This window comes from Seriola lalandi, unplaced genomic scaffold, assembly GCF_002814215.2.
Source record: "Seriola lalandi dorsalis isolate HSWRI2012SDOR001 ecotype SW California unplaced genomic scaffold, Sedor1 jcf7180002054062, whole genome shotgun sequence".
Classification (NCBI taxonomy): Eukaryota; Metazoa; Chordata; class Actinopteri; order Carangiformes; family Carangidae; genus Seriola; species Seriola lalandi.
This window is the reverse complement of record NW_019524615.1, coordinates 313,887-338,298: the sequence shown is the minus strand read 5'-3', so window position 1 is coordinate 338,298 and position 24,412 is coordinate 313,887. Positions and strand designations below refer to the sequence as shown.

The 24,412-nt window shown below is 39.5% G+C and overlaps 4 protein-coding genes across 5 annotated transcripts; all 4 read left to right on the top strand.

The window, feature by feature from the left end:
* The first annotated feature begins 912 nt into the window (after positions 1-912).
* On the top strand, positions 913-6,652 carry rbm24b (RNA binding motif protein 24b). The gene is made up of 4 exons (XM_023403132.2): positions 913-1,274; positions 1,591-1,714; positions 2,077-2,131; positions 4,987-6,652. The coding sequence occupies exons 1-4, from the start codon at positions 1,104-1,106 to the stop codon at positions 5,345-5,347; spliced, it is 711 nt and encodes a 236-aa protein (XP_023258900.1). The 5' UTR covers positions 913-1,103; the 3' UTR covers positions 5,348-6,652.
* Positions 6,653-8,139: 1,487 nt separating this feature from the next.
* grinab (glutamate receptor, ionotropic, N-methyl D-aspartate-associated protein 1b (glutamate binding)) lies at positions 8,140-13,089 on the top strand. Its single transcript, XM_023403165.2, has 7 exons — positions 8,140-8,300; positions 9,105-9,458; positions 9,555-9,658; positions 10,232-10,432; positions 10,704-10,832; positions 10,969-11,112; positions 12,179-13,089. Exons 2-7 carry the CDS (start codon positions 9,161-9,163, stop codon positions 12,329-12,331), a joined length of 1,029 nt encoding a protein of 342 aa, XP_023258933.1. The 5' UTR covers positions 8,140-8,300; positions 9,105-9,160; the 3' UTR covers positions 12,332-13,089.
* Positions 13,090-13,224: 135 nt separating this feature from the next.
* LOC111652763 (speriolin-like protein) lies at positions 13,225-16,468 on the top strand. Its single transcript, XM_023403121.2, has 4 exons — positions 13,225-13,394; positions 14,732-14,953; positions 15,056-15,174; positions 15,393-16,468. The coding sequence occupies exons 1-4, from the start codon at positions 13,235-13,237 to the stop codon at positions 15,726-15,728; spliced, it is 837 nt and encodes a 278-aa protein (XP_023258889.2). The 5' UTR covers positions 13,225-13,234; the 3' UTR covers positions 15,729-16,468.
* Positions 16,469-19,623: 3,155 nt separating this feature from the next.
* Positions 19,624-24,052, top strand: smpd5 (sphingomyelin phosphodiesterase 5). 2 transcript variants are annotated; one of them, XM_087173154.1, is made up of 9 exons: positions 19,624-19,807; positions 20,924-21,008; positions 21,165-22,348; positions 22,497-22,572; positions 22,686-22,826; positions 22,918-23,007; positions 23,104-23,167; positions 23,293-23,452; positions 23,628-24,052. In XM_087173154.1, exons 3-9 carry the CDS (start codon positions 21,236-21,238, stop codon positions 23,733-23,735), a joined length of 1,752 nt encoding a protein of 583 aa, XP_087029280.1. In that variant the 5' UTR covers positions 19,624-19,807; positions 20,924-21,008; positions 21,165-21,235; the 3' UTR covers positions 23,736-24,052. The 2 variants fall into 2 exon arrangements, with proteins under 2 accessions (XP_087029280.1, XP_023258844.1); XM_023403076.2 differs by lacking the exon at positions 20,924-21,008.
* The last annotated feature ends 360 nt before the right edge of the window (positions 24,053-24,412 follow it).

Genomic DNA, 24,412 nt, shown 5'->3' with positions numbered 1-24,412 from the left:
CCATGCATGGAATGAGCCACTCAATTGAAGGTGTCTTATGTTTTCAAGTCTTCACCCACTATTAGCAGTGCAAATCGGTGTAGTTTTGCAAACGCTGCCAAATATACGTTTTCTCATAATTAGGCCGATATCACATTTGAGTTCATCTCACCAATTATCATGTCCACGTGGGGTCAACTGATGTATTTTTTTTTTCAAATCTTGCGCCATATTATAAAAATATTCATGTGTTAGCAGTGGATGGACACAACCAATAGTAGACATTACATGTGGACAGAAATAATGCTGTAAATGTTAAATGTGTTGATTAATACATTGGCAGCTGGGGTCGTAAAAAAATAACTTTTTAATGGATCGTTTTTTTATTTAGAAAAACACTTTCAGACCAAAGACTTAAGTATTTTCCACCTGAAATGTTTTCCTGGCAGTGTTTCAAACAGCCCTTAGACCCATGTGTTTAGGAATACACTTTACACAAACAGTTTTCAATAAATGAATAAAATATGAAAAATTCATGAATGGATGGAAAAAAGGAAATGTTTGCAGTTTGCAAAATCCTGGTTAGAACCCAGGAAGTGATTGAGCAACCTCGTGTGGATTGCTCTAGCTCCCACTGTCTGTAGCTTTAATGATCTTACACCCAATCCATGTTGTCCCTGGTGAATCTAAAAATCCTTCTCAAACGTGCCTCGACCCCTCCCCCTCCCCCCTCTCACTTTACTGTGAAAACGAGGAATGTGAAAATGAGAAAATTGGTTTTCCCTCTGCTTGTCTTGTGCAGCCGTGTGTGTCCTTGCCACTGTTTTAGCAGCTGTGCAACAGTAGGTCTCCTGAACACAGTGGTCTGGATCTGGGTGGAGTTAAGTATCTGTGTCACACTGACAACTGGGAAACCTCCCGCGACAAACTAACAGGTGTCCTCCTCCGCCTCCTCCTCCTTCTTCAGATCCACAGTCACACCACCGAGGGGGCTGCCTGTCCGCGCTGCAGACTCTCTCCCTGCACATCTGAACGCTTTTCCTTACTTTATTTGACCTTAAAACTTCCAGGAAATCACTTATATACAGATACACACACACACACACCCACACACATATACATACATGATGCACTCGGCACAGAAAGACACCACCTTCACCAAGATCTTTGTGGGAGGTCTTCCTTATCACACAACGGACTCAAGTCTAAGGAAATATTTCGAAGTGTTTGGAGACATCGAGGAGGCTGTGGTCATCACTGATCGGCAGACGGGCAAATCCAGAGGTTATGGATTCGTAAGTAACAACCTGTTGATATGACTCGAGTTTCAAGTAGCTTGCACACGTGCACAGTCGGTGATCAGGTCAATTGAACAACTATCGGCGCCCATCGAGGCTGAAAGAGTCGATTGTACTGTTGACTGCTCTGCCAGGTTAGAAACAGGCCATTTGCAAGTGTTACTGTGGCAGAACTGAACAGCACTGGTACTGGATGAGACATGTGACCACACATTATGAAGTGAAGTTATTTTTGGATGCCTGTTGATCACTGTGACCAAACTATACAACTATATATAAAATATCTCCATGTGTTGAATTGACTTTCTTATAGGTGACCATGGCAGACCGGGCCTCCGCTGATCGAGCCTGTAAGGATCCCAACCCCATTATAGATGGAAGGAAAGCCAATGTGAACCTGGCCTACCTGGGGGCCAAGCCTAGGGTCATACAGCCAGGTGAGGGGCTCATTTCACACAGCCAGAGGTTAAATACTCAATGTGGCATCCCAAGATGGCAGCCCTTTACACAGTCGCACGCAGGGGCCACCACTGCTACGTGGAGTTAATAAAAGTATCCTGCTAGAGGTAGATACAAATATAAGATAGAACTTAGAATTAAATCATTATTTTGATGTTTGAAGCATGAGAGCTTCCTGTAAACTCACTGACTCGGTTTCAGCTTTTCTGTTGTCTTGGAAGGGACACGCAGTCTTGCACAGGATCAGACCACTCTTTTGAACATTATCTCCAGTGCATAAAAAAAGAAACTTTAAGATTTTAAACAAAAGCTTAATGGTAATAATTTGTTTTAATTCCAGGTTTTGCATTTGGCATGCCTCAGATCCATCCAGCATTCATCCAAAGACCTTATGGGTATGTTAAGCTGCACAGCTTCCACGTCTTTCACAAAATCTTCTGTATGAAATGGAGAAAAAAAAAAAAATCTGCTATTGTCTTTTATGATCTTCTATAATCTGTTTTTATTGTTGTAAACATGTATTTTATCATTGCCTCCACCTATTTAATCCTGATTGAGGACATGTGAGTGTTGATGTGTGCTCCTCTGCTTGGCGTTGACTGTGAAGGAAGTGAACGTTTGTCCCCAGCCACTACAGGACTTGACTTCATGTTGTCTATCTCTCTCTGATCTGACAGGGTCGGTAACGGTTAAAATAGCTGATGAAGGGACATGATGATTTGAGGAATAGCTGAGTCTGCATTGGGCAGAGCACTAAAGTGTTACCTGTATACTCTGACATACACAAACGAACTGAAATGGTGACTAGATGCATGGAAGTCTTATGTTTTTTTTCTTCCTTTTTTTTTTTTTTTTTTTTTTTTTTTTTTTTTCAGTTTTCCATAGTACATAGATTGGTGTGTGCCTTGTTTTCAGTATGATGTGGTGTTCAGCTTAACTGTGTGCTTATTTCTACTTGCAGTGGGGGAGGTGGGGGGTGCAGGAGGTTTTTGTGCAGACTTTGTGAGTTTTTGACAGGGAGTTGTAACTCTGCAATGGGGTGTTGATTCTTTTCCCTTTTTTAATGATTGATTTGTGCTTTAGCCTGTGTCCCCCCCCCCCAGTTTTTTAGTTAACATTAAGTTGATCGTGTTTTGTTGTCAAAAGGGGGCTGATGATCACTCACACTGTGTTCATTTTCAAAATCGATCCCCTGCAACAAAACAAACACTGGCTTGCATGTGGGAGTTCTTTTTCTGTTTCCTTACCCATGATGCTGTGTTTTCTTTTCCCTTTTTTTTTTCTTTTTCTTTTTTTATTAACCCATTGTTTTCACTTGTAGCTTACGTCTACAGCTACGCTCGTACTTTTTTCCTGATAAACCAAAAATATCCTCTATCCTCTAAATGTGCAGGGGGAGTGAGACACATAGTGTTTCCACCCCAGAAAAGTGAAGAAGAATATGTTCAATTCCCCCCAATGTTTTTATGATGGTAAAATGACTCCAAATTAAAGCTGGGTCATACTCTGTATAAAACAGTTTTTAGATGTTAACTAACTACATATGCAATTATGGATTCATTATTTAGCTTTGTGATAAACCAACAAAAAAGTCTTGTCTTTCTTTTTATACATAGACAAACGTTCAGTGCACTGTAGGTCGGAGACAGAGATCTTAGCCGGTCTCTTAGGCAGCAGCTGTTGGCTACAGTGATCTCCATGGCCTCTCAAATTCAGATGGAAAATGGGAGTCACTCAGCAGCGCTGTTAATAATGTATGGCACAGACAGAGCCGCTCAGCTGTGGACAACAGGTGGGCAGAGCCATGTGCCCATGAAGCCTTTTGGTTATGTGCTGGGGATTACCCATGTGTCCTGGTGATTTACAAAGCACCTTTATTTAGCTCTCGACGTGCAGGACCACAAAATGTCCATCCCGTCTCTTTCAGTAAACATGGCTTAAATCAGCTGTGCCCTTTTAACACTTGAACTCTTGATATTAAAACAATGTCAAATCCCAAAGAATGGATAACATGTTTGTTCCTATCTTATCAAATTGAAAATTATACATGTGCTTAGATTTATAGGCAAACTAACTTTTTTTTGTGATCATTATGCAGCAGCAGTACAAAGCGGTTAGCTGCTTTTTACAGCAATGTATCCCACTTTGTAACAAGAGCACCACCTCTTGATCAGCTAGGACGCCTCCGGTCCGATGATAAATAAGTAAATTCAGGAAAGCCACTGAGGCAGTAGAGCGGTGTACGCAGCCATTACAGATGGCGAGTCCAGCGCCATGTGTCACTGAAGGAGAAGATCAGCTTGTCCTTTGGAGATGACAAGGGGAGCAAAAATAGCATGCTTCCAGCCTCCCTTGTCAGTCAAGTTTGCGCGTGTATGTTTGTGTGGGGGTGTATGTCTGTAAGAAGGGGGAGGGGGCACTTTTCTATGGACAGATATAACAGTTTCACACCTGCTCCTCAATATATTTAATGAGGGTGAATTTAACACAAGTTTAAAGTGGGACCAAATACCTAGGCTTGTATTTATCCCTTTATAACCTGGTCTATATACAGAATATTGCTCTTCCAATGGAAATCTGCAGCTCTTACTCCACTTTCTTTCTTTAAAATAGCTAACTGGATTAGCTTTCAAACAAAGAGACACGACAAGGCCTCTGCACAAGCTAATACAACCAAGCACCCACTTGTTGAGATACCGTATGGTTAACTCGGCAGCTACATTGACTGCATTGCAATTTATTGCATTCATTTGCTGCTCCGTTTTAAAAACACAGAAAGACTATTTTTTCCATATTTGTTTGTGTTTAAGGACCTATTAACATGTGTGAGCATGCCTGTATGTGTGGTGTTGGTGTGGCAGTATGTGGACAGAATAATGTCCACTTCTTATCTTGATATGTTGTGGTGTTGTGCGATAAGCTCGCATTTTGTCAAATACAGTTTTCAGTGAAACACTGGGTGCAGAGCTGGGCTGTGTCTTCTTTTAATGCCTTACTGTCTTTCAGATTCAGGCGCTTTTTGAAATTAAAAGCTGCGCTTGTGTTTCTTTGTGGTTTTGCTGCTTCCTTAACTTTTCATTTCTAGGTAGGTTTTTTTTCAGTTGTTAATGAATGGATTTGCTGTGTTCTGAGGACTGGATTTGACGTATTTGTGGCGCCTGCTTTTCAGTTTTCCAGAATTTAGTTTCAGCGTTGGACAGATGACTGGCTGTTGCTCTGCTTTGACCCTGTGTGTCTTTGTGTCCTACAGGATCCCTGCTCACTACGTCTACCCTCAGGCCTTTGTCCAACCCAGTGTGGTGATCCCTCATGTACAACCTTCTGCTGCTACGGCAACAGCTGCTGCTGCCACTTCCCCGTACCTTGACTATACCGGAGCAACGTACGCTCAGTACTCTGCGGCTGCTGCAACTGCTGCCGCTGCCGCAGCTGCCTATGAGCAGTATCCGTACGCGGCCTCACCAGCACCGACAAGCTACATGACTACAGCAGGGTATGGATACGCTGTCCAGCAGCCGCTCGCCACTGCTGCCACCCCAGGAGCTGCCGCCGCCGCTGCAGCCTTCAGCCAGTACCAACCTCAGCAGCTCCAGACAGATCGCATGCAGTAAAATTATAAAAACTACTATAAATGAGGAAAGCAGGGGAGGTCCCCTCTTCTCATGAAGAGGGCAAAGTTAGGAGGGGGAAAACAGTAGAAGCTGAATGATGGTTGTCACTCCCAGGTTTTATCTTAGCAGTCCTTCTACCAAAGAGCCTGAAGAAAATCACCAAAAATGTGGAGACAACTGAGGGGATTGCTCTATATTTTATTCAAGCGAGATCAGTATTTTGTCACTATTGAATATATTTGAATATTTAATATTTATTCAGTAGTAGATATATTTAATGTTAATTGAAGTAGACTCACTGGATTGCTGAATTGCTGAATTTTGTGTGTGTATGTATGTATATATATATATATATATATATATATATATATATATATTTCAGTGGAATTTGTATAAAATTCCCATTTACATTTATGTCTTATGATCAGGTTTCTTCCCCACTTCTTTGAAAACAAACCAAAACACTTGCATACAGATATGAGAACAGCATGTTACATCATCATGCAGTTTTCAGTATATTATAGTTTTGGACCAGAATTTTGTTTGACAAAGCTATGCAGACACTGATAGAGAAGTTTTGTTAGGATTGTTCTCTTTTTTTAATAACTGTTTGGAGTGAGATAGATTAGACATCCTCAGCTAGTTCATTTTAAAATGTATTTTCTTGGTAGCACATAAGACAAAATGCTGAAGTGACAGCTGAAGCTGGTAAAAGCACTCACTTTTCTTCCCTTTTAAATTGCACCTCAAGTAAACTCAGCAGAAGGGAAGAAACATTGTTGAATGTGAATCTTTCATTTTGAAGAAAATGTTTCATAATGTGCCTTTTAAATTATGCTATTTATGTATTTATTATGGAGCCTTACAGTAAAAAACCCTTTATTTGTGTTCATGTATTATTAGTATGAAGCCTACTACGGAACATGTCCACATGTGCTGCTGCATTTCTCATGATCAAGAGCATATGTTGTTTAAGAATGTTTAAACTTGGCTTAACAATGGCTATACTATGTATAAAGAACAATATATGAGTGGAAAGGTAGCAATAACTCCAATGCTTTTTCTGTAGATTTAATGTTGTCTAAAATATATCCTTAATTCTTTAATGTCGCTTTTTATACTTGACCAGTTTGGTAAAGGACAGTGTGACAACTGTTAACTTTTTGAATTTTTTACATTTGATGTCTTTGACGTTAAATGTTTTCTAATGCAAGGTCATCACCCATTTCACCTTGCATTTTGTAATGCATGACTCAAAATAATGCAACAATTTAATTTGCGAAATAAAAGGAAATTTACCTTCAACTTTTTTTTTATTCTTCTGTCTTTTATGTAATGTTTGTTTTGCTCACAGCCTTTTGTTTGTTTGATGAATTCATGTAACGTGGTCACAGTTGTGGATAAAGAATATAAAACGGTAGCAGGTGATGGTAAAATGATGCATGTATACGTCTTAAACAACTGCCATGAAGCATAAACTGCGTCTACTGCTCTGTTAGGTGCTGTTATTGTGTTATTAGTGCCACTACAATGCGAAGCACAGCTCATATACATATATATTTAATCACCTCAGTCATATAATCTGACCACTGTCAGCAAGAAAGAGTCTCATGTTTCTGTGATATATATTTCAAAAGAAAGATACCAACTCAGCTGGCAAGGATATGCGTCCTGCATCTCAGGAGGCCTGGTCACTAAGTAACAATGAATTTCACATTTCGCAAATTGATCTAAACTTGGAGAGTTCGGTGCTTGCCATTGTTTACATCATTAATCAGCGTAGATGTTTGTGTAACCTGAATTCAGCCTGCATGGCTCCAAAAAAGTATAAAGTCCCTCATCCTACTAAGCACCACCATTAGTTCAAAGAAGCCATTTGCCAGATTCCCTTGTTTTGTGTAATGAAATATGAAAAACTTCTAATAACCAAAAATGTAAGACATTCTTGCTATATAAATCCTGATAAATTTACATCTCAAATGCTAAAATTGAATTTGATACAGCAACATCTTGGCTCTCCTGTGGCTAAGCAGAATCAAACAGCTGACATGTGCACTCATCTCAGGGACCTCTGGTCCCTGCAGTCCTGTCCCTGTTTTGTTCACCTGTTTTCAATCCTTCACAACAGTCCCCACCACTTAACTCTCTATATAACTGTGACGAAACTTTTGATGTGACTTTGGGTAGGAGCAGAGAGGCAGTTGCATGGTCTTGTATTCCAAGACGGTTTGGTCCAATGAAACAAATGCTGTCTTGTGACTCCCCCTGGTTGCCCCCAGCTTTTTTACTCCCCAAAGCTGTGGACTCCTGACACCTGCTGGTTCATGATGGTCACTTCTTCCTGACGAGTACTTTGTTGCCAAGATACTAAAGTACCTTGCTGATCCCTTTGTTTATGCTGGCGGATGTGGGCTTTCTTTCGCAAAGTATTTTGCGGAAATTACTCTCGACTGTAGTTGAGCATTCACCACTGACAAGAGTTCCGCCCCCCAAAATGTTTTCACATCATCAGTGAAGTCATAAATATGACTGGGAAAGTTGGACATGATGAAAATTCCAGTATGTCCAAATTGACGCTTTATAACATAACAGTGCCAGGAATCAAGCACTTTGAATCATCCAAATTTAGTGGATACAGTGTTATATTATGAATGTACAGTACTATTTTGTCTCGCACGACAAAATCTGTAATCACTCAAACGCTAAGCAGTTGTCAGATGAAGTTAATGCTCTCAAGTGGTTCCCACGTCTACCATCCATTCCGTGTGACGTGAACGCGGCATCACATTCCACCGCAGCCCGGGGACCGGAGGGGGCGGTAGTTTCCTGGCAGTTTCCCGTCGGACAACAAAAAAAATATATATCAAAGTGGAAAAGAACATCCAAAAAAAACAAAACCCACAGATCATTTTAGAGGAAGCCACCTGGGGTCCAGACTTTGATCGTGAGAATTGTGAGTAGTCTTTAAAGACTTTAGCTATCCTAACGTTGTTTGTCTTTTGTTGCATTTGCAGCTGGCTAACGTTATTGTTTGGTGAACGAACACGGGCAGCTTGCGTTGTAACATTTTTTTTGTTTTTGTTTTCTTTTCAAAAATGCCTCGTAACCCCTAATTATTAGTCATCTGTGTTGATTAAAAACAAACAGCCAGTTGAATGTAGATTTTTTTTGTGGGGCTAAATTGCCGTTTCTTGGCTGAAAGTGGAATTTGTGGCCTAAATTTTAGTAGCTAATCACTCGCGAGTTCCGGGGAACCTCTGGGAAATTTGACGGAAGCTCATCAGTTGACTTTTCATGGGAGAGCCGACAGAGATATGTGTTCAGGTTTAGAGTAAAGACGGAGTGAGGTCAAGCATATTTAAACGCGACTGGTTTGAGTTAGGATTAAGGTTAGATTCTAGTAAAGCTAAGACGAAACCGATATCGACGGACTTCTCTTTTCCATGAATCTATTCACGAGCGTTTGAACATAATGCTAACTAAAATGTAAATGGTGTTGATTGGTATGAAACCCGGAGCCTAAACATTCATTTAAGCCTGATGTAGGTTGCGGTTTTATTATCGATTGGACAGTATATACAACGCGTGAATCTGACAATTCTTATCAATTTTGATATCTACCGGAAAGCACCATCGTCATGTGACCACTTTGACGTCACATCGAGTCTCTGTATTTGTGGTAGCCGTCTTCATCTTAATAAGGGCTGTTTATTTAAACCTTTCACATGACTCGTCCTTTTCATTTTATTTTTTTCAGCACTATCCAAATAATCCAACGCTTCACTCGGTCTCTGCTCCCGATCCAAACCAGAGATGAGCACCGAGAAGACTGAATATACTCCCGTGCAAGGGGGACCCCCTCCGCCTTACCCCCACGGGATGGCAGCATATCCTGCAGCATATCCTCCCGCATATGACATGAACATGCAAGGCCCAAACATGTTCATGGGCCCTGCTCCCGGTGGTCTCCCTTTCCCTCCACCAACTGCTTTTGCACCGGGTGTACCTGGAGCTTTTGGGATCGCCACGAACCCCCAAGGCGGCTATGGCGTCAATCCGTCTTCTTCACCATATTCTCCACCAGTCCAGGGTCCTAATGACAACTTCAGTAGTTAGTATTTTTAACATTTTGGCATTTGTATTTATGTGGTAATAGATTCGTAGCATAATTGAATCAGTTTAATGATTCTGGTTGTTGCTATTTCAGATGATGTCTACCCTAACCAGGATGATCCACCAGCCTTCCATGAGAATCAAACCTTTGATTTTGGACTAGATAACAAGACCATAAGGAGAGCCTTTATTCGAAAGGTAATGAAACAGATTGGTTGAAGAAAATGGAAAATCATATAGAATATGACAGTTGATTGGTCCATTTGCTTACTCAGAGTTACTTAGTTATTTCCTGCCAAGGCTGCAAAATACATGTTATGATACACAATAATGAAATCCCATATCCTTAAATGTAAAAAAAACAATTTGCATCAAAATAAAGGCAATCTAAATCAATTTTCATTAAATCAAGTTTTTTGACATATCCTGCTGATGAATAAACAAACAATGGGGAAAAAAAACAACTTAATACTTTTTGAAGTTATTTTTTAGGGCATTTTTGCCTTTATTGTGATAGCACATTGAGAGAGAGACAGGAGACAGGAAAGCTGCGGGTCTGACCATGGGTGCTGCAGTTAGGACTAAGCTCATGTGGTATGCACTCTGCCAGTTGAGCAAGTTGAACAGGGTGCCCAAACACAACTTTATACTTAAACTTCTTGGTGGAGTTAATCACATACATTGATGCATCTTGAGATATGATTATTATGATAATTCTTTGTTAGAAATATCATCAGTGTCTGCTGCCTAACACTCCACTCTTCCTTCCAGGTATTCTTGGTGTTAACGGCTCAACTGTTGGTGACGTTCGCCTTTGTGGCTGTTTTCACCTTTGTGGAAGAAGTCAAGAGTTTTGTCCTGGTGAATGCCTGGACCTACTTGGTGTCCTATGCTGTGTTCTTTGTGTCAGTGTGTGTGATCAGCTGCTGTGGAAGCGTACGCCGAAGACATCCTTGGAACCTGGTTGCATTGGTAAGCCTGCACAGACTTTGTTTTTTTCAAAATGGCAAAGAGAGAGGGGAGGAGTTCCAGCTCAGGAAGTACCATGCTATCTGATCTGGACTGTTGTTGTTTAGGGAGAAAATATACAAAGTTCATATTTTCTTTTACATTGTTTTAAAATAAAATTCAAATCACTGTTGTAACAAGAAAATGATTAGCCTTTTCTTTTTCATTCCTTGAAATCATAACCTACTCAAACTTGTGCTACAGTGCTGATGTATTTCCTGTGTCTTGTTTTCAGTCCATCCTGACTCTCAGTATGTCCTACATGGTGGGAATGATTGCCAGCTTCCATGAGACTGACTCAGTGATCATGGCAGTGGGCATCACAGCAGTTGTGTGCTTCACAGTGGTCATCTTCTCACTGCAGGTTTGTATCTGTCAATCCCTGCCTCTTGTATGTATGTATGTATGTATGTATGTATGTATGTATGTCTGTCATGTACATTGACTCCACACTCTGATATGGAGGTAACCTCAACATCACTATTGGATTCTTCCTACAGACCAAGTACGACTTCACTTCCTGCCACGGCGTGCTTTTCGTCTGTTTAATAGTCCTGATCTTCTTCGGCATCCTCTGCATTTTCATCCGTGACAGGATTCTACACATTGTGTATGCTGGACTGGGAGCTTTGCTTTTCACCTGTGTAAGTCCTTGGACAAATTTTTTTCTCCCTGATTTAATATATATGATGATAATGAAAGCAGCGGTTATTGACCTTGTTAAGTGTAATACTGACACCCATGCATTGAAATATGTGTGGGGGGGTGTTGAGGTTTCAAATCAGGCCCATCACCTCTGGTGTGACTTGATAGAACTTGAAGGGATCATTGTGATTGATCAGTGGTTTGATTTTTGACTGAAACTCTTGAATGATACCTCTTGGCACTGCTTTGTGGCATTTTTAGTAACCGAATGTCAATTCAGATTAAACTTTCAAACTAAAAAGTCTAACTCTGAAATGCATTCAAGATACCCTGTGGAGTGTGTTTCAGCATTTCATACAAAAATGCTTAACAGGCTAATAAAACAAAAGACCTAAGTTAAAACATCAAGGGGAGACATGTCCGCTGAAAGAAAGTAAAAATTCCAAAGACAAAAGAAGGAGATCTGATTTTATATAATGCATAATAAAACTCTAAATATGCTCTTTAATTAATGTTCTCACAAACACACCTAAATCATCTTCTACAAAACAATATTTACAATGGATGTCATTAAAATCACACTTTCAGAGATTTTGGAAACTGAGTTGCCAGTTTGACCATAACACAACTCCACAGCATTGAAAATTCTATTTAAAACATTCAGCTGCAAGGTGCCTTTCGAAACCAGGTTTGTTTAATGTGGAAAATCCACAGAACTTGTTTTCAGCAGTTTACATTTCAGCTCTTTTCTACCAAAGAAATAACTCTATGAAAACTGTTGATGTGAGGTCTGTATTAAACTGAATAACAAGATAGTGTTTCTGGTTTCTGCTGTTGAGGTTTTCAAGCATATTCTTTAATTGCTATGAGTACCACTGTATTCTGGTGTAGGCAGAAATATCGCAGGCTCATATTTTAAAACCTGGACAAATAAAACCAAACTCACCTTTTTGTAATTTGGGTAAACCATCCCTTTAAGCTGAGATGACCTGACAAGATTTAGAAATCAGATATTGATTGGATTTCTATATAATTGACCCACTGTGAATTTCTTCTGTGTTGCAGTTCTTGGCGGTTGACACGCAGCTGCTGCTTGGCAACAAGGAACTGGCCCTGAGTCCAGAAGAATATGTCTTTGCTGCTCTTACCCTGTACACAGACATCATCAACATCTTCCTCTATATTCTTGCTATCATTGGAAGAGCAAGGGGGGGCTGAGCAGGAAGAACAGACAGAATTGTTTTGAGTTCTTGTAAAGAAAAAAAGAAGAAGTGAATTCCTTTAATCTTGATTTTTATTTTGTCTCGTAGTGTGTATTGTGTGTTAGTGTGTCACAAAGTTTAAGAGTGCTTTGCTTCACCTTGTGCAGATGTTTTATATGGTAATATATAGTGTCTTTGTTGTAGTTTGGGGCTTTAATGAGGTGTATGTCCTGTGGTACAAAACTTCATCATGGTTCAGAAGAAAATTGACAAAACAGTTCACTTACTTGCTTTTCCAGACCTTTCAACTGTGTCACACAGTCTTCATCAGAAGAAGGGTTTTGCTCACTTGACATGGGGATGAACCCTTCTACACCCTAGCCCAGTGGCAGTTATGATTTCATCCGTTGCAGTTTTAGGGTTTCTTTTCCAGGCTAGCTGCTTCAGTGGATGAAGACCTTGTGATATGGTTTAAACAGGATAAAGCTAGTAAGTGGACCATGAGTTGGGATTGATTTGTCAAACTACTAGTTCCAGGGTCAAGAATGAACTTAAACTATAGGTCAACATGTATGAGAACAGCTAAAAAAGTGCAGTGGATGAATTGGGAACAGTTGACGAGTTTGAATGTCAGCAGATTTGTCTCCATGACAACCAAACTAAGATGGTTGAAAAGCTAAATTCACTCTGAGTTGAGATTGAGATTTTTGTCAAACTACTATTTTCAATGTAAACAAAAACTTTTAATAGGTAAATATAAAGGTTCTTTTCAAAGCCTGATCTGTCTTCTTTATGGAGTGAGAGAATCTTGACAGAGTCACATCCCAGCAGAGAATTCACTTTTGTTGTGATTTGATTCTGTCAGCGTCAAGAAAGGTTTGGGTGTTTGTGGCTCAGCTGTGAAACTGGGAGCCCCAGAATGGACCTGGAGCAAACTTTTGGTGCCTTGCTATCAAAAAATGAACTCCTCAGGCAGGAAAATGATCAGTTGAAATCCATGCTAAGTGTAGTCAAGGAAAACATAGACCTGAGAGCCAGGATGCACTGCTTCAACAATGATACTATGGAGGAGTTACCAGGTACTGTAAGTGTTTTTCTTTGCCACTAGATGGCAGCTACGATGCAGTTCAGAGTTGATGTAGGAATTAGAAAATGAATTTAAGACAGGAACTAAATTTAGGATTTCTGTATGCCTTTGTTTTAAAAGTAATATTTGTATTTTGAACTTTTATTAGATATAAGATTAGATTAGAACATGAGATTTATTAGATATAAATACTGATAACTTTTATTATGTGATGTCCCATCTATCTAAAATACAATAATACCAAGCATCGACAAGTATAGGCCTTTTGATGGTCCCAAGCATGAGCATTCTTAATGGATCCAACTTTATAAGTAAGTGCAACAGTTGACAAGGGAAAAAAATGGCCCAAATTGTTTCCTAGCAACACAATTTCAAAGAAATTGTCTTTTATATTCACATTTCCAAAACTAAATCTTTTAACCTGACCTCAGTATATCTTTATGATAATTTTTTTTACTCATTTGTATGTTTTGAACAATATATATTATCTTACAGGAAGGGGGGATCTGCTTACAATCAAAGTAAGAAGCAATTTCTATTCTATTTTAGCTTTATTCTGTAACATAAATATATATATATATCTATATGTATATATATATATATATATATATATATATACATACATACATATGTATATATGTATATATATCAACCAAATATTCCACAAAATCTTTTTAAAACTACAGGGTAATCTCATTATTGAATAAATATATTAGTAATATATAATTTTTCTTGCAAAACATACAGCTATTATCAATGTCAGTAAATCTTCCAATCACACTGTTACAGGGATAGATTTTGTGAAGGATTTTTTAATCAATTTTTTTTTTACTTGATTAGTTATGCAGAATTTACATGGTTGTAAGTCATGTTATTTTCAATACAATTCCCTCAGTGTGAGCATTTGAATAGGCAACCCCACTGGCTGTTATGTTTTTAGGATCTGTTATTTTGTGAATATATTTAGGATTTGTAAAATTAAGACGCTAAGAGGGGAGAATTGTGATAAGTTCTGATAAAGGTATGTTTTGATAAGAATTTTCAAAGATGTCAATGACTCAATTAGCCTTATTTCCACGGGCAGGTCAATCCAGAGTCTCAGGGCTCTCATCGTAAACACTCTGTCATCTCTGGTTTTAAGCTGTGATGGTGGAACAGGCAAAAGAAATAGGACACAGGCCATAGTGATCCTTAAAAGTAATCAATAATATATCAGTGTTAAGCCCCAGTGTAGGGGTTAAAACAGATGTGTCTCTGTGTCATTAAAGTATCCACTCTGCCATATGCAGTACGTCTGACAAGAATAATATCTGGCGTCCTTGTTATCAGTTTGCTCACCATCAGGAAGAAAACCATCCAGTCTGTGGCAAACCACCGTTGATGAGACTCACTTTAGAAAAGACCTGCAACAACAAACCAAATTCAAACATGAACACCGAACCTCATCCCCTGCCGACTTCAAGTCTTTCATACAAACCTCGGTGCACAGGGACACAAGTGAGAAAGAAGAGTCTCAAAGCTGCCAGGCTGATATTCCTCTTGAGGTCAAACGTGAGTGATGCCCTACATACAAGGAGAAATTTTAGAGAAGTAATATTAGTGTTTCCTAAAAGAAACGTTTGATTAATTTGCGTTATTTCATTGCACTTCCAGACAGGCTGCTGGGAGAGATTGCCTACCAACTGGATGGGAGGATTCTGTCTCATGTCTTCCAGGGACATAAAAGGCTCTACGGTTTCACACTACTCAACATACCAGACAAGATCATAGAGGTAAGAAATCCCTCATTGGTATACGAGTCATTTAAAGGAAGAGTTTTTGTTTTTATCAAGAACCTGCTTGTGGACAGTTCAAGAAAAAAATGTTCTTTTTTTGACATTACAGATCAAATCTGTACAAAGTAGCTCGTCCCATTATCAGTTCATTTAGAAAAACACTTACCGTAACATTCCACTTACATGACTCTCAAGCCTGCCTTCCTCTCTTGTAGGTTAGCACACATCCGCTGACAGGTCAGGTGGATGAAGGCTATCGGCTTCATCTCACTCAGAGGTATACTGACCTCATGGAACGGTTGAAACAGCTCGGGTATAAAATAACACTTCACCCTGCTTTCACTGAATTTACTGTCAACACTTATGGGATCCTGAAGGAGAGGCCGGTTGAAAATAGCACTCAGGCAATGGACTACAACAACCCAGTCTTTCTGAGGAACCTGATAGTGACCACAGCACCCAGAAAACTTCAGAAGGACCTGCTGCTTGTGCTCACCTGTCTCTGCAACGTGGCCAAGAAGGATAGAAAGCCTCTTCTTCTCTGGAAATGACTGTATTCAAAGGCATATCAACCGAATTTGCAAGCTTGCACCATCCACAACTTGGAAATAAACACTGACTAATGATATGACAAGATAAATTTTGTTTGTTTACTTTTTGCACACAGAAACACCTGCCATTTTACAGATGGATAAACAGATGGTTGAAGGGAGCAAAAGAAGAAGAGTGAACTTTCAGCTCTCTTCATCATCCCAACCAATCCCTATTGCTGCTTTGTTGATTTGGAATTAATTTGGTGTAAATAACAATGAACTTCTTTATTTTAATAGACACACATATCCAAGTCATGTAGTTACTTAGCCTTAATAAGTTTGGTTTTGTTTGCATATATTATATTAATGAACTCAATTTTATCTGTTGTTCTTATATGTACCCATAAACTCAAATATTCATTTGATGATATACTTAAGTCATGCTTAGTATTATGCTCAATTGATGTGTTCAGCAAGTTATGCTCAGTAAATATGTACTCTTTCACCATACATACTTTTTTCCATATTTTACATGTATTGTTTATTGCTCATCTTACAAGCTAAGTGTTATATTTTTATACTCTATTCTGTCATGTAATACTTTGAAAAGTAGGCCTTTTGTTAGTCTTGATGTTTAAGTTGTTATGTGCCAGATAGCTGAGGCCTCATTTTGTTTTATTGGGTTCATTTCTTTGGCACACCACCTTTGTCCCTTCCTCCCCCACACTGGACTTCCTTGTTGAGACCTTCAGGTTACAATAAACTACCTTCAAGTACTCATTGACTCAGTTTTAATTCTTGATTTGTCATGTTACGGTTCCTGTCACCCCTAGCTCCAACTAAGGGACGTAACAAAGTAAAAAGGGGAAATGTATTTTGCTCAAGTTCTCTTGCAGTAAGCAGATGTTGCACAACAAGATGCGCTTAGGGCCTCTTGTCTCTTTCAGTGTGTGGATGTTGTATAACCAGGTGCCCCCTAGCAGTTGTAGGTGCAACACGTTGACAGTGATTTGTGCCTTTCCTCATGGCAGTATTTAATGTATTATCCCAAATATGTACATGGACGTGTAAACTGTGTTTCACCCTAAAAACAGAACTTTTGTCTATATATGTACATGTTTGTGAACAACAGGATGAGTTAGTTCCTCTATTTAATGTATATAAGGGAGGCAAAATGTAAGGCATGAAGCTTCTTTTCCATTTTCCTGATGACTCTCAGCTTTTTCTTTTTTATTTATTTATTTTTTTAAATTTGATTTTTAGACACTCAGTTTCATCCAGAGACTAATTTTCGTTAACCCAAAATAAAGGGCTTAAACTTTTTTTTTCTTTTTTTTTTAAGACACCACATTGTACACCAACTTGCTTGAAGGTAAGCCCCCTCCACATGATGGCTAGAGGTTAACTTCAAATAGGGCTGAGATAGATGCTGGGAGCCCAAAGCATTCTTTAAGGTTTCGTTAAGAACAGGCTGGTGTATGCAAGGAACTGTCAAGAGTTCATTTATATTAAGCTGACCAACTATCGCGCTGTTCCTGGCAGTGAGGCCTCTCCCTGGCATATTTAGAAAAGAGGTACAGGAGGGAGGTCTCATCCATTTGGTTAAGTGTCTACCTGAGGTTCATTCAAGGGAGTGAGAGTTAACCGCGTTTACCTCCAGCGCTGCTTACACAAAGGTTTGTTCACCTTTGGGATTGGCCTTGCGGTGCCATCAAGGCCTGGCAATCCCGGTACTCCTGGTGTGGAAAGACACCCTGAGCTCTGGCTCCCCATAAAAAGAGTCTCATTTAGGGCAGTGGAAGTCCCCCTCAAAAGGGAGCGAAGGGTATAAGGGGTGTTATCAAATTAATTTGCCATTCATCAAACCACAAATAAATTCACTGTTACACATTTGCTTATTCATGTACACTTTGGAAATATGCATGGTGAAATTAAACAGCCATAAAGACATGAAGCATTCAGTGTTTCTCAAACTGTTTCATATACAACCAAAAAGGGCAACTTGTTAAAATAAATCTAATAGTGATTTACTTCAATCGATATTCAATCGACAATCAATGATATTCTGGGGCAGTATAATTTCTTAAGAAATAATCAATTAACCACATTGATGTCTGCTAAGCATAAAGGATGTATGGTATGCACCACTTCATGGATCATGAGGTACAGCATGGTGAATGAGCTTCTCATGGACCTGGCATGGTAATCAGATTGAACTGCCATTTTGTTTCAGTTCACGATGAACAAGAGTTGTAGCTAGGTGGCAATTCAGAGGTCTGGAACCAGGCTATTATGGACCTTAATTTGGAAAAGTTCTGTTTAGTTGATACACGATGAGTCTATGGTTGGAATAATATCACTTGAAGGAGTAAGAGCTATCAACAGGAGTTTGTTGAAGTGCCTTCCTATTCTCTCTCTTACGTAGTAATTAAATTTGCAGGAAGTAGCCTACAGTACCAGTCAGAAATTTAGACACACCTACCCATTCAGAGATTTTTCTTTATATTGACTTGATTTTTTACATTGTAGAACAATACTCATGACATATCAGAAAAATTAAATTACACGTTTGGAATTATGTAGTGAACAAAAAAGTGCTACAATAAACAAAATATGTTTCATATATTAGATTCTTCAAATTCTTCAAAGATTCTTCAACCACTTTTATCTATATAATTCTACATGTATTACTTAATTAATTTATTTCAGGATTTATTTCATAGAGTTACCAGCCTCAGAAATCCACAATTTAAAGCCATCTCAGATTAGAGCCTACAGGAATGCTTCACAGAGTTCAAGTAGCGGACACGTCGCAACATCAACTGTCCGCAGGAGACTGTGTAAACCAGGCCTTCACGGGCAAAGAAACCACTAATAAGGTAGGCCAATAAGAAGAGAATTGCTTGGGCTACAAGACACAATGAATGGACCAGTGGAAATCAGTAGTTTGAGTCCAAATTTGAGATTTTTTGGTTCCAACTGCTGTGTCTTTGTGAGATGCAGAAAAGGAGAATAGATAGTATCTGTGTGTGGTTCCCATCATGAAGCATGGAGAAGGAGGAGGTTGATGGTGTGGGGGTGCCTTGCTGGTGACACTGTTGGCCATTTATTCAAAATTAAAGGCACATTTAACCAGCATCACTACCACAGCATTATGCTGCGACACACCATCCCATCTCTTTTGCGCTTAGTGGGATCATCATTTGTAAGGCCTATTTAACCCAGAAGGAGAGTGTAGGAGTGCTGCATCAGATGACCTGGCCACCACAATCACCTGACTGAAACCCAATTGAAATGGCTTGGGATGAGTTGGACAGCAGAGTGAAAGAAAAGCAGCCAACAAGTGCTCAACATATATATATTTATATATTACCTCATGAAGCCATTTGAGACAAGAGTGTGCAAAGCTGTCATCAAAGCAAAAGGTGGCTTCTTTGAAGAAATCTAAAATCTAAAACATTTTGCTTTATATACAATTCTTTTGTTTACCACATAATTCCATATGTTATTACATGGTTGTAATGCCTTCAGCATCATTATACAGTGTAGAAAATAATAGAAATAAAGAAAAACCATTGTATTATAAGGTGTGTCCAAACTTTGCATCCATGATAATGTGGCATTAAATAAACCAATCCAAAAATGCTAGGAATGGGATATAAAACAAGACATTTTTAATTATGGCTCAGTCTTTATCCATATTTTCTTCTGATGTTTCCTTTGGTAAAATGTTTGGAGAAGTCACTGCCTATTTAACTGGGATACTTAAAAATGAAATACACCTTAGTTGATTACTGTAACTATAACACTCAGAAGTTTTAAAAAACCTTAATGTAAAAGGTCGGCTCAGGTATGGTCACGTGTCAGACGGGACCGACACGATGACAACTCCTTTAGGGTGTGGCTTAATAACGCCAGTATGATAAGTAGCTGAGAGCAGGGTGGGCTTATAGCCTACTACTGATCTGGTTATTATTATTCTAAGATGAAAACTAATAATTTCATTTGAACATGTGACGATCTAGTAATTAAATGCAATGAAATAAATACATAAGTATGCTGGTCGATGCATATGTTCATCATGATGCCCCGGTAAGGTAAGATCATTAGGACTATACCACGTTAGCGTAGTGTGTAAGCTAGCTACGCAACAGGACAGGTGTCAGCTTTTATTTGTGATAACTAACATGTACATAGACTATACAGGATGTATAAAGCTTGAGAGTTGAAAAACCATGTGCGATAATGATAGACTGACGTGTTGCGGGCATGCACACCAACGTTTATGTAGTTTTGAATGTCTTTCTGTGTCGTTTAAAAGTGAAAGTGTTAGCTTAGCATACCTAATGCCCAGAGTACTATTCCTGATACTCCCCGTACCTACCTGTTTGAGTATCGACTGGACGGACACAACGACACCGAAACCTCGCTTTCCCTTGACGACCAGAGGTTTCGTGATGATGGTAGCCTGTTTTGAAAGGGGTTTTTACGTGTGTAGCCGGAGATTGTTGAATGTTGGGGATTTTCAGCTCCCTGGTTGCATTTCATGAAGGAATGTCCATCTTTGTCCATCTTTAACTAAAGCATCTGAGCCCATTGTCTACAATGGGAGTGAATCCTTGAATGCAACACACTGACGTTAAAGGGCAAATCCACTCTAAAGCCGTATTTACGGCATTATTTATCACAATACAGTACTGTATACAGCGTTAGTATCAGGTTAGTAGCCAGACCTTGAATTGGTGTCACTGAATCACACGTTGTGAATGTATTATAGTTGAGATATTATTTTCTTTTTTTCTACTCTTTATTTTTTATTTTGGTATATAACAAAAACATTGAAAATCAGGAAATTGATGAATTCCCATATTAACAAGCTCCCAATTTCCCACCCAACCTCTATACAGAAGAAGGAAAAGTCAATCAAAATACAAAATTGTTTTCTCAAATACAAAGTTCTGCTTTCTTTTTTATTAAGGATGAAAGAACATGAAAACTTGGCAGTACAGGATTAGAATAAATATTTATCTCATCATCATTTTTACCACACCCAGTGACTTTACACAGCATAATTGATATGTAAACACACACACTTTGTGTTCGGGCTCGTCATTGCAGTCGTATTTTGCCAGTGGTTAGCAACACCGTGCAGATGGTGACAGCAGGATTATACACAGTTTACACAATGTTTTTCTCTTTGCCTCCTTTAAAAGTGATCATGATGCATTGCATAAGCCTGCAGTAAGCCAATCTGATCTTCCCGCTGCGTCTGACTATTGCATTCATGTCACTACAGCTGTATGTTGCCTCATGTTTTCCACAACTGCATGTATGGGCATTAAGTCAGTGTGAGATAAAAGCCAGTTGTTCCAGAGAATTGTCACTGTAAATTTTTATATGGGTTGCAAGAACAGAACCATGTCATAACATTTTGATTTCTTCCTCCTGTCTTAGTGTCCAGTGGAGCCTATGAAGGAGAAACTTTCCACAGGATCCTGATTGCTGCTTAGAAAAGGGGCAGAGGCATGGCCCTGCAGGAATCTCCCTTTCCTAATGACTTTGTTGCAGGCCTCCATGCTGTGGGATGGGCATTCATCTTCCCTTGTTTCTGGTTTCTTGATTGCCTCATTGCTGTGTGGAAGCCCACCACCCTGGAGCAAAAGAAACAGGACTGCTTCCTCTTCGGCCTCAAGGTGTTCTTCGGCACCATTATCTTCTTCATCCTTTTTCTCACTGCAGCCCCTTTTGCCCTCCTGGGCTTTCTGCTCTGGGCTCCCCTTCAGGCCTGCCGCAGACCCTTTTGCTACCACAGAACAACACCATCCTCACCAGAGGTGGAGATACACAGGGGCTTTGAGCTGGTAGGAAAGGCATCATTTAGCTTTGCCACAGCCAACCTGTGTCTTTTGCCTGATTCCCTGGCTCGCTTTAACAACCTGGGACACACCCAGCACAGGGCAACCACAGTTGGTCAGCGCATTGTGCAGGGTGTGAGTCGTCCCCATATCCGCATCTTTGTTGACTCCCCCAGCAGCTGTGGTACTCTCAGCCCCTCCAGCAGCATACTCCCCACAGTTAACTCAGCTACATATGGGGCTACAGAAAGACAGGCCCAGCCTCCGGCAAGTCACGATTCAGACACAGCTAAAGGACAAGCTTCAATCCCAAAGTCCCATAGTCGCGTGGTTTGTGTGCCCTGTGATGATACAGAACAGCCCTCGACAGAGTCACCCTCTCCCCTCTACAATTCCAACGAGAACTTCAACCAGCAGGGGCGAACAGGTCACCGGAGCGCTCCCCGAGCCCTGTTCTCCCAAGGTCTCCGCCAACAGGACGATGCACCTGTGGAGGTGTCCTCACTGTTTCCAGCCAATGTGGATATATTGTGCCTACAGGAAGTGTTCGATAAGAGGGCTGCATGGAAACTCACCCAAGCACTAAGACCCCTATTTGGACACATATTGTATGATGTCGGTGTGTATGCCTGCCAACCACCATGCACATGTTCCTCTTTCAAGTTCATTAACAGTGGTCTGTTCCTAGCCAGCCGATTCCCAGTGCTCGAAGCCCAGTACCACTGCTTTCCCAGCAGCAGTGGGGAAGACGCACTGGCTTCTAAGGGCCTCCTTTCTGCTAAGGTACATTGCTTAATATCGTGAATGAAGCCACTGTCAGTTACTAATGTTGTGTTTTCTGTTTTACAAAATTCACAATCACTAGTCAGGATTTTGTAATACTGTTACGATAGTGAAAATATGATGTAATGATGGTTTTTGATATTCTTAGGTACTTATTGGGAAGAATAAGAAACAGAAGAAACTGGTTGGCTATGTTAACTGCACACACCTTCATGCACCAGAGGGCAAGTGACGTTTTGTGATATGGTTTGCTCAGGTTAACAGAAAGTTTTGTATTGTTATTTATGAGGAAACAAACTTATTCTTTTCTTTTTGCTTTTCTATGATTACTTATTAGATGATGCGGAAATGCGCTGTGATCAGATGAACATGGTAACCAAGTGGATTAGTGATTTTCAAGCTGCCAACAGACAGCCTGATGAAGACGTTGTTTTTGATGTGCTCTGTGGTGATTTAAACTTTGACAACTGCTCACCTAGTACGTCTATGTCTCTGACAATTTTTTAATAAGATTTTTCCATTTTACCATCAGTTCTTTTAGTCTATAAATGTTGTTTTTGTTTGTCTAGATGACACCCTGGAACAGAATCAGTGCCTGTTTAATGAATACAGAGATCCTTGCAGGGCAGGGCCTGGAAAAGAGAAGCCCTGGGTCATTGGTTTGTAGCATTTGAAACCATTAAACTATATTAAATGCTGCATACTTATGCTATACGCTGACATTCATAGGGTATTACAATGATTTGCTTCCAAAGGTACTCTACTGGAGCAGCCTAAGTTGTATGAAGATGACGTAAATACCCCAGAGAACCTACAAAGGTACACTCAGTTTCAATGTCTTTAGAACAGCACCACTAATGTGATGTTAACAGAACTCCTCACTCATAGTTTATTCCCTTAAATGACATGCAGATCCTTTCTGTCTTCTCTTTGTCTCTGTGTAGAACTCTGGAAACAGAAGAGCTGAGAAAGCATTATATCTCTCCTCCTGTTCCTGAAGACGGCCATCCATTTGATTACCCTGAGCCTGGCCAGCCGTGGATTGGACGTCGGATCGACTACATCCTGTACCGCGAAAGCTCCATTTCAAAACAATGCGGAACAGTATGTATCCCACTGTGTTTTTACCCTTTTGTCTACTCGGTTCTCTCTTTCTTCTCCGTTCTTTCTGTCTCATTCAAGTTACAGGTCAGTCAGTGCTTAAAACACAAGCTACTGTATCTCCAATGAAAAAGAATAAGCATTGTGAAAACCGCACGTTCTCTTTGTCTCCATCTAGGAAATCGAAGAGGTGACCTTCATAACCCAGCTGGCTGGCCTTGCAGACCATATTCCTGTGGGTTTGAGACTAAATGTAACAATGGACTCTGACTGTGCTGATGAATGAGGACTAATGTGAGCACAGCGTCATGTTTGAACAAAGGGAACAAAATGTATAAAAATGTACATTGCTCCGATCTATACAGGCACAATAATGTTTTGTTTACATACTTGAATATGTGATTTCAATGACGGTGTCCTGACCTATAAGATTTTACCTCAGGTATCATTAATATGGATTTATTGAAATTTTATAATGTATACAATTTTATGCATTAAAAGTTGCTCAGGGGCCAGATGTATTGATTTTGTGAAACAATATATTTTTAAGATTTTTCATTCTGAAATATTTCCTACAGAAATAAATGCAAATAATGAATTTTACATTGTGTATCTTGTTTTTGTCATCAATTATAAGGTGTATAATTTGACTAAAATTTCAAAGAATTTTGCTGCTCAAAGGGACAGTTTACAGGGCAGGATGCACCAGCATAGGCTGATGTTTGAGTGCATGAAATAGGCTGAGAAATTTTATTATGTATTCAGTGGTGAAAAATAACTAAATACATTTACTCAAATATTGTAGTCAAGTACAGTTTTAGGTACTTTAGAGCGCTGTAATTGAATATTTGCATTTTACTACTTTATATTTCTAACTCAGGGGCAACTTTTTATTCGATAATTTAAGTTTCTAGGTACTGTGCAGATTCAGATTAATAATACAAAGTATAATCAACAAATCAA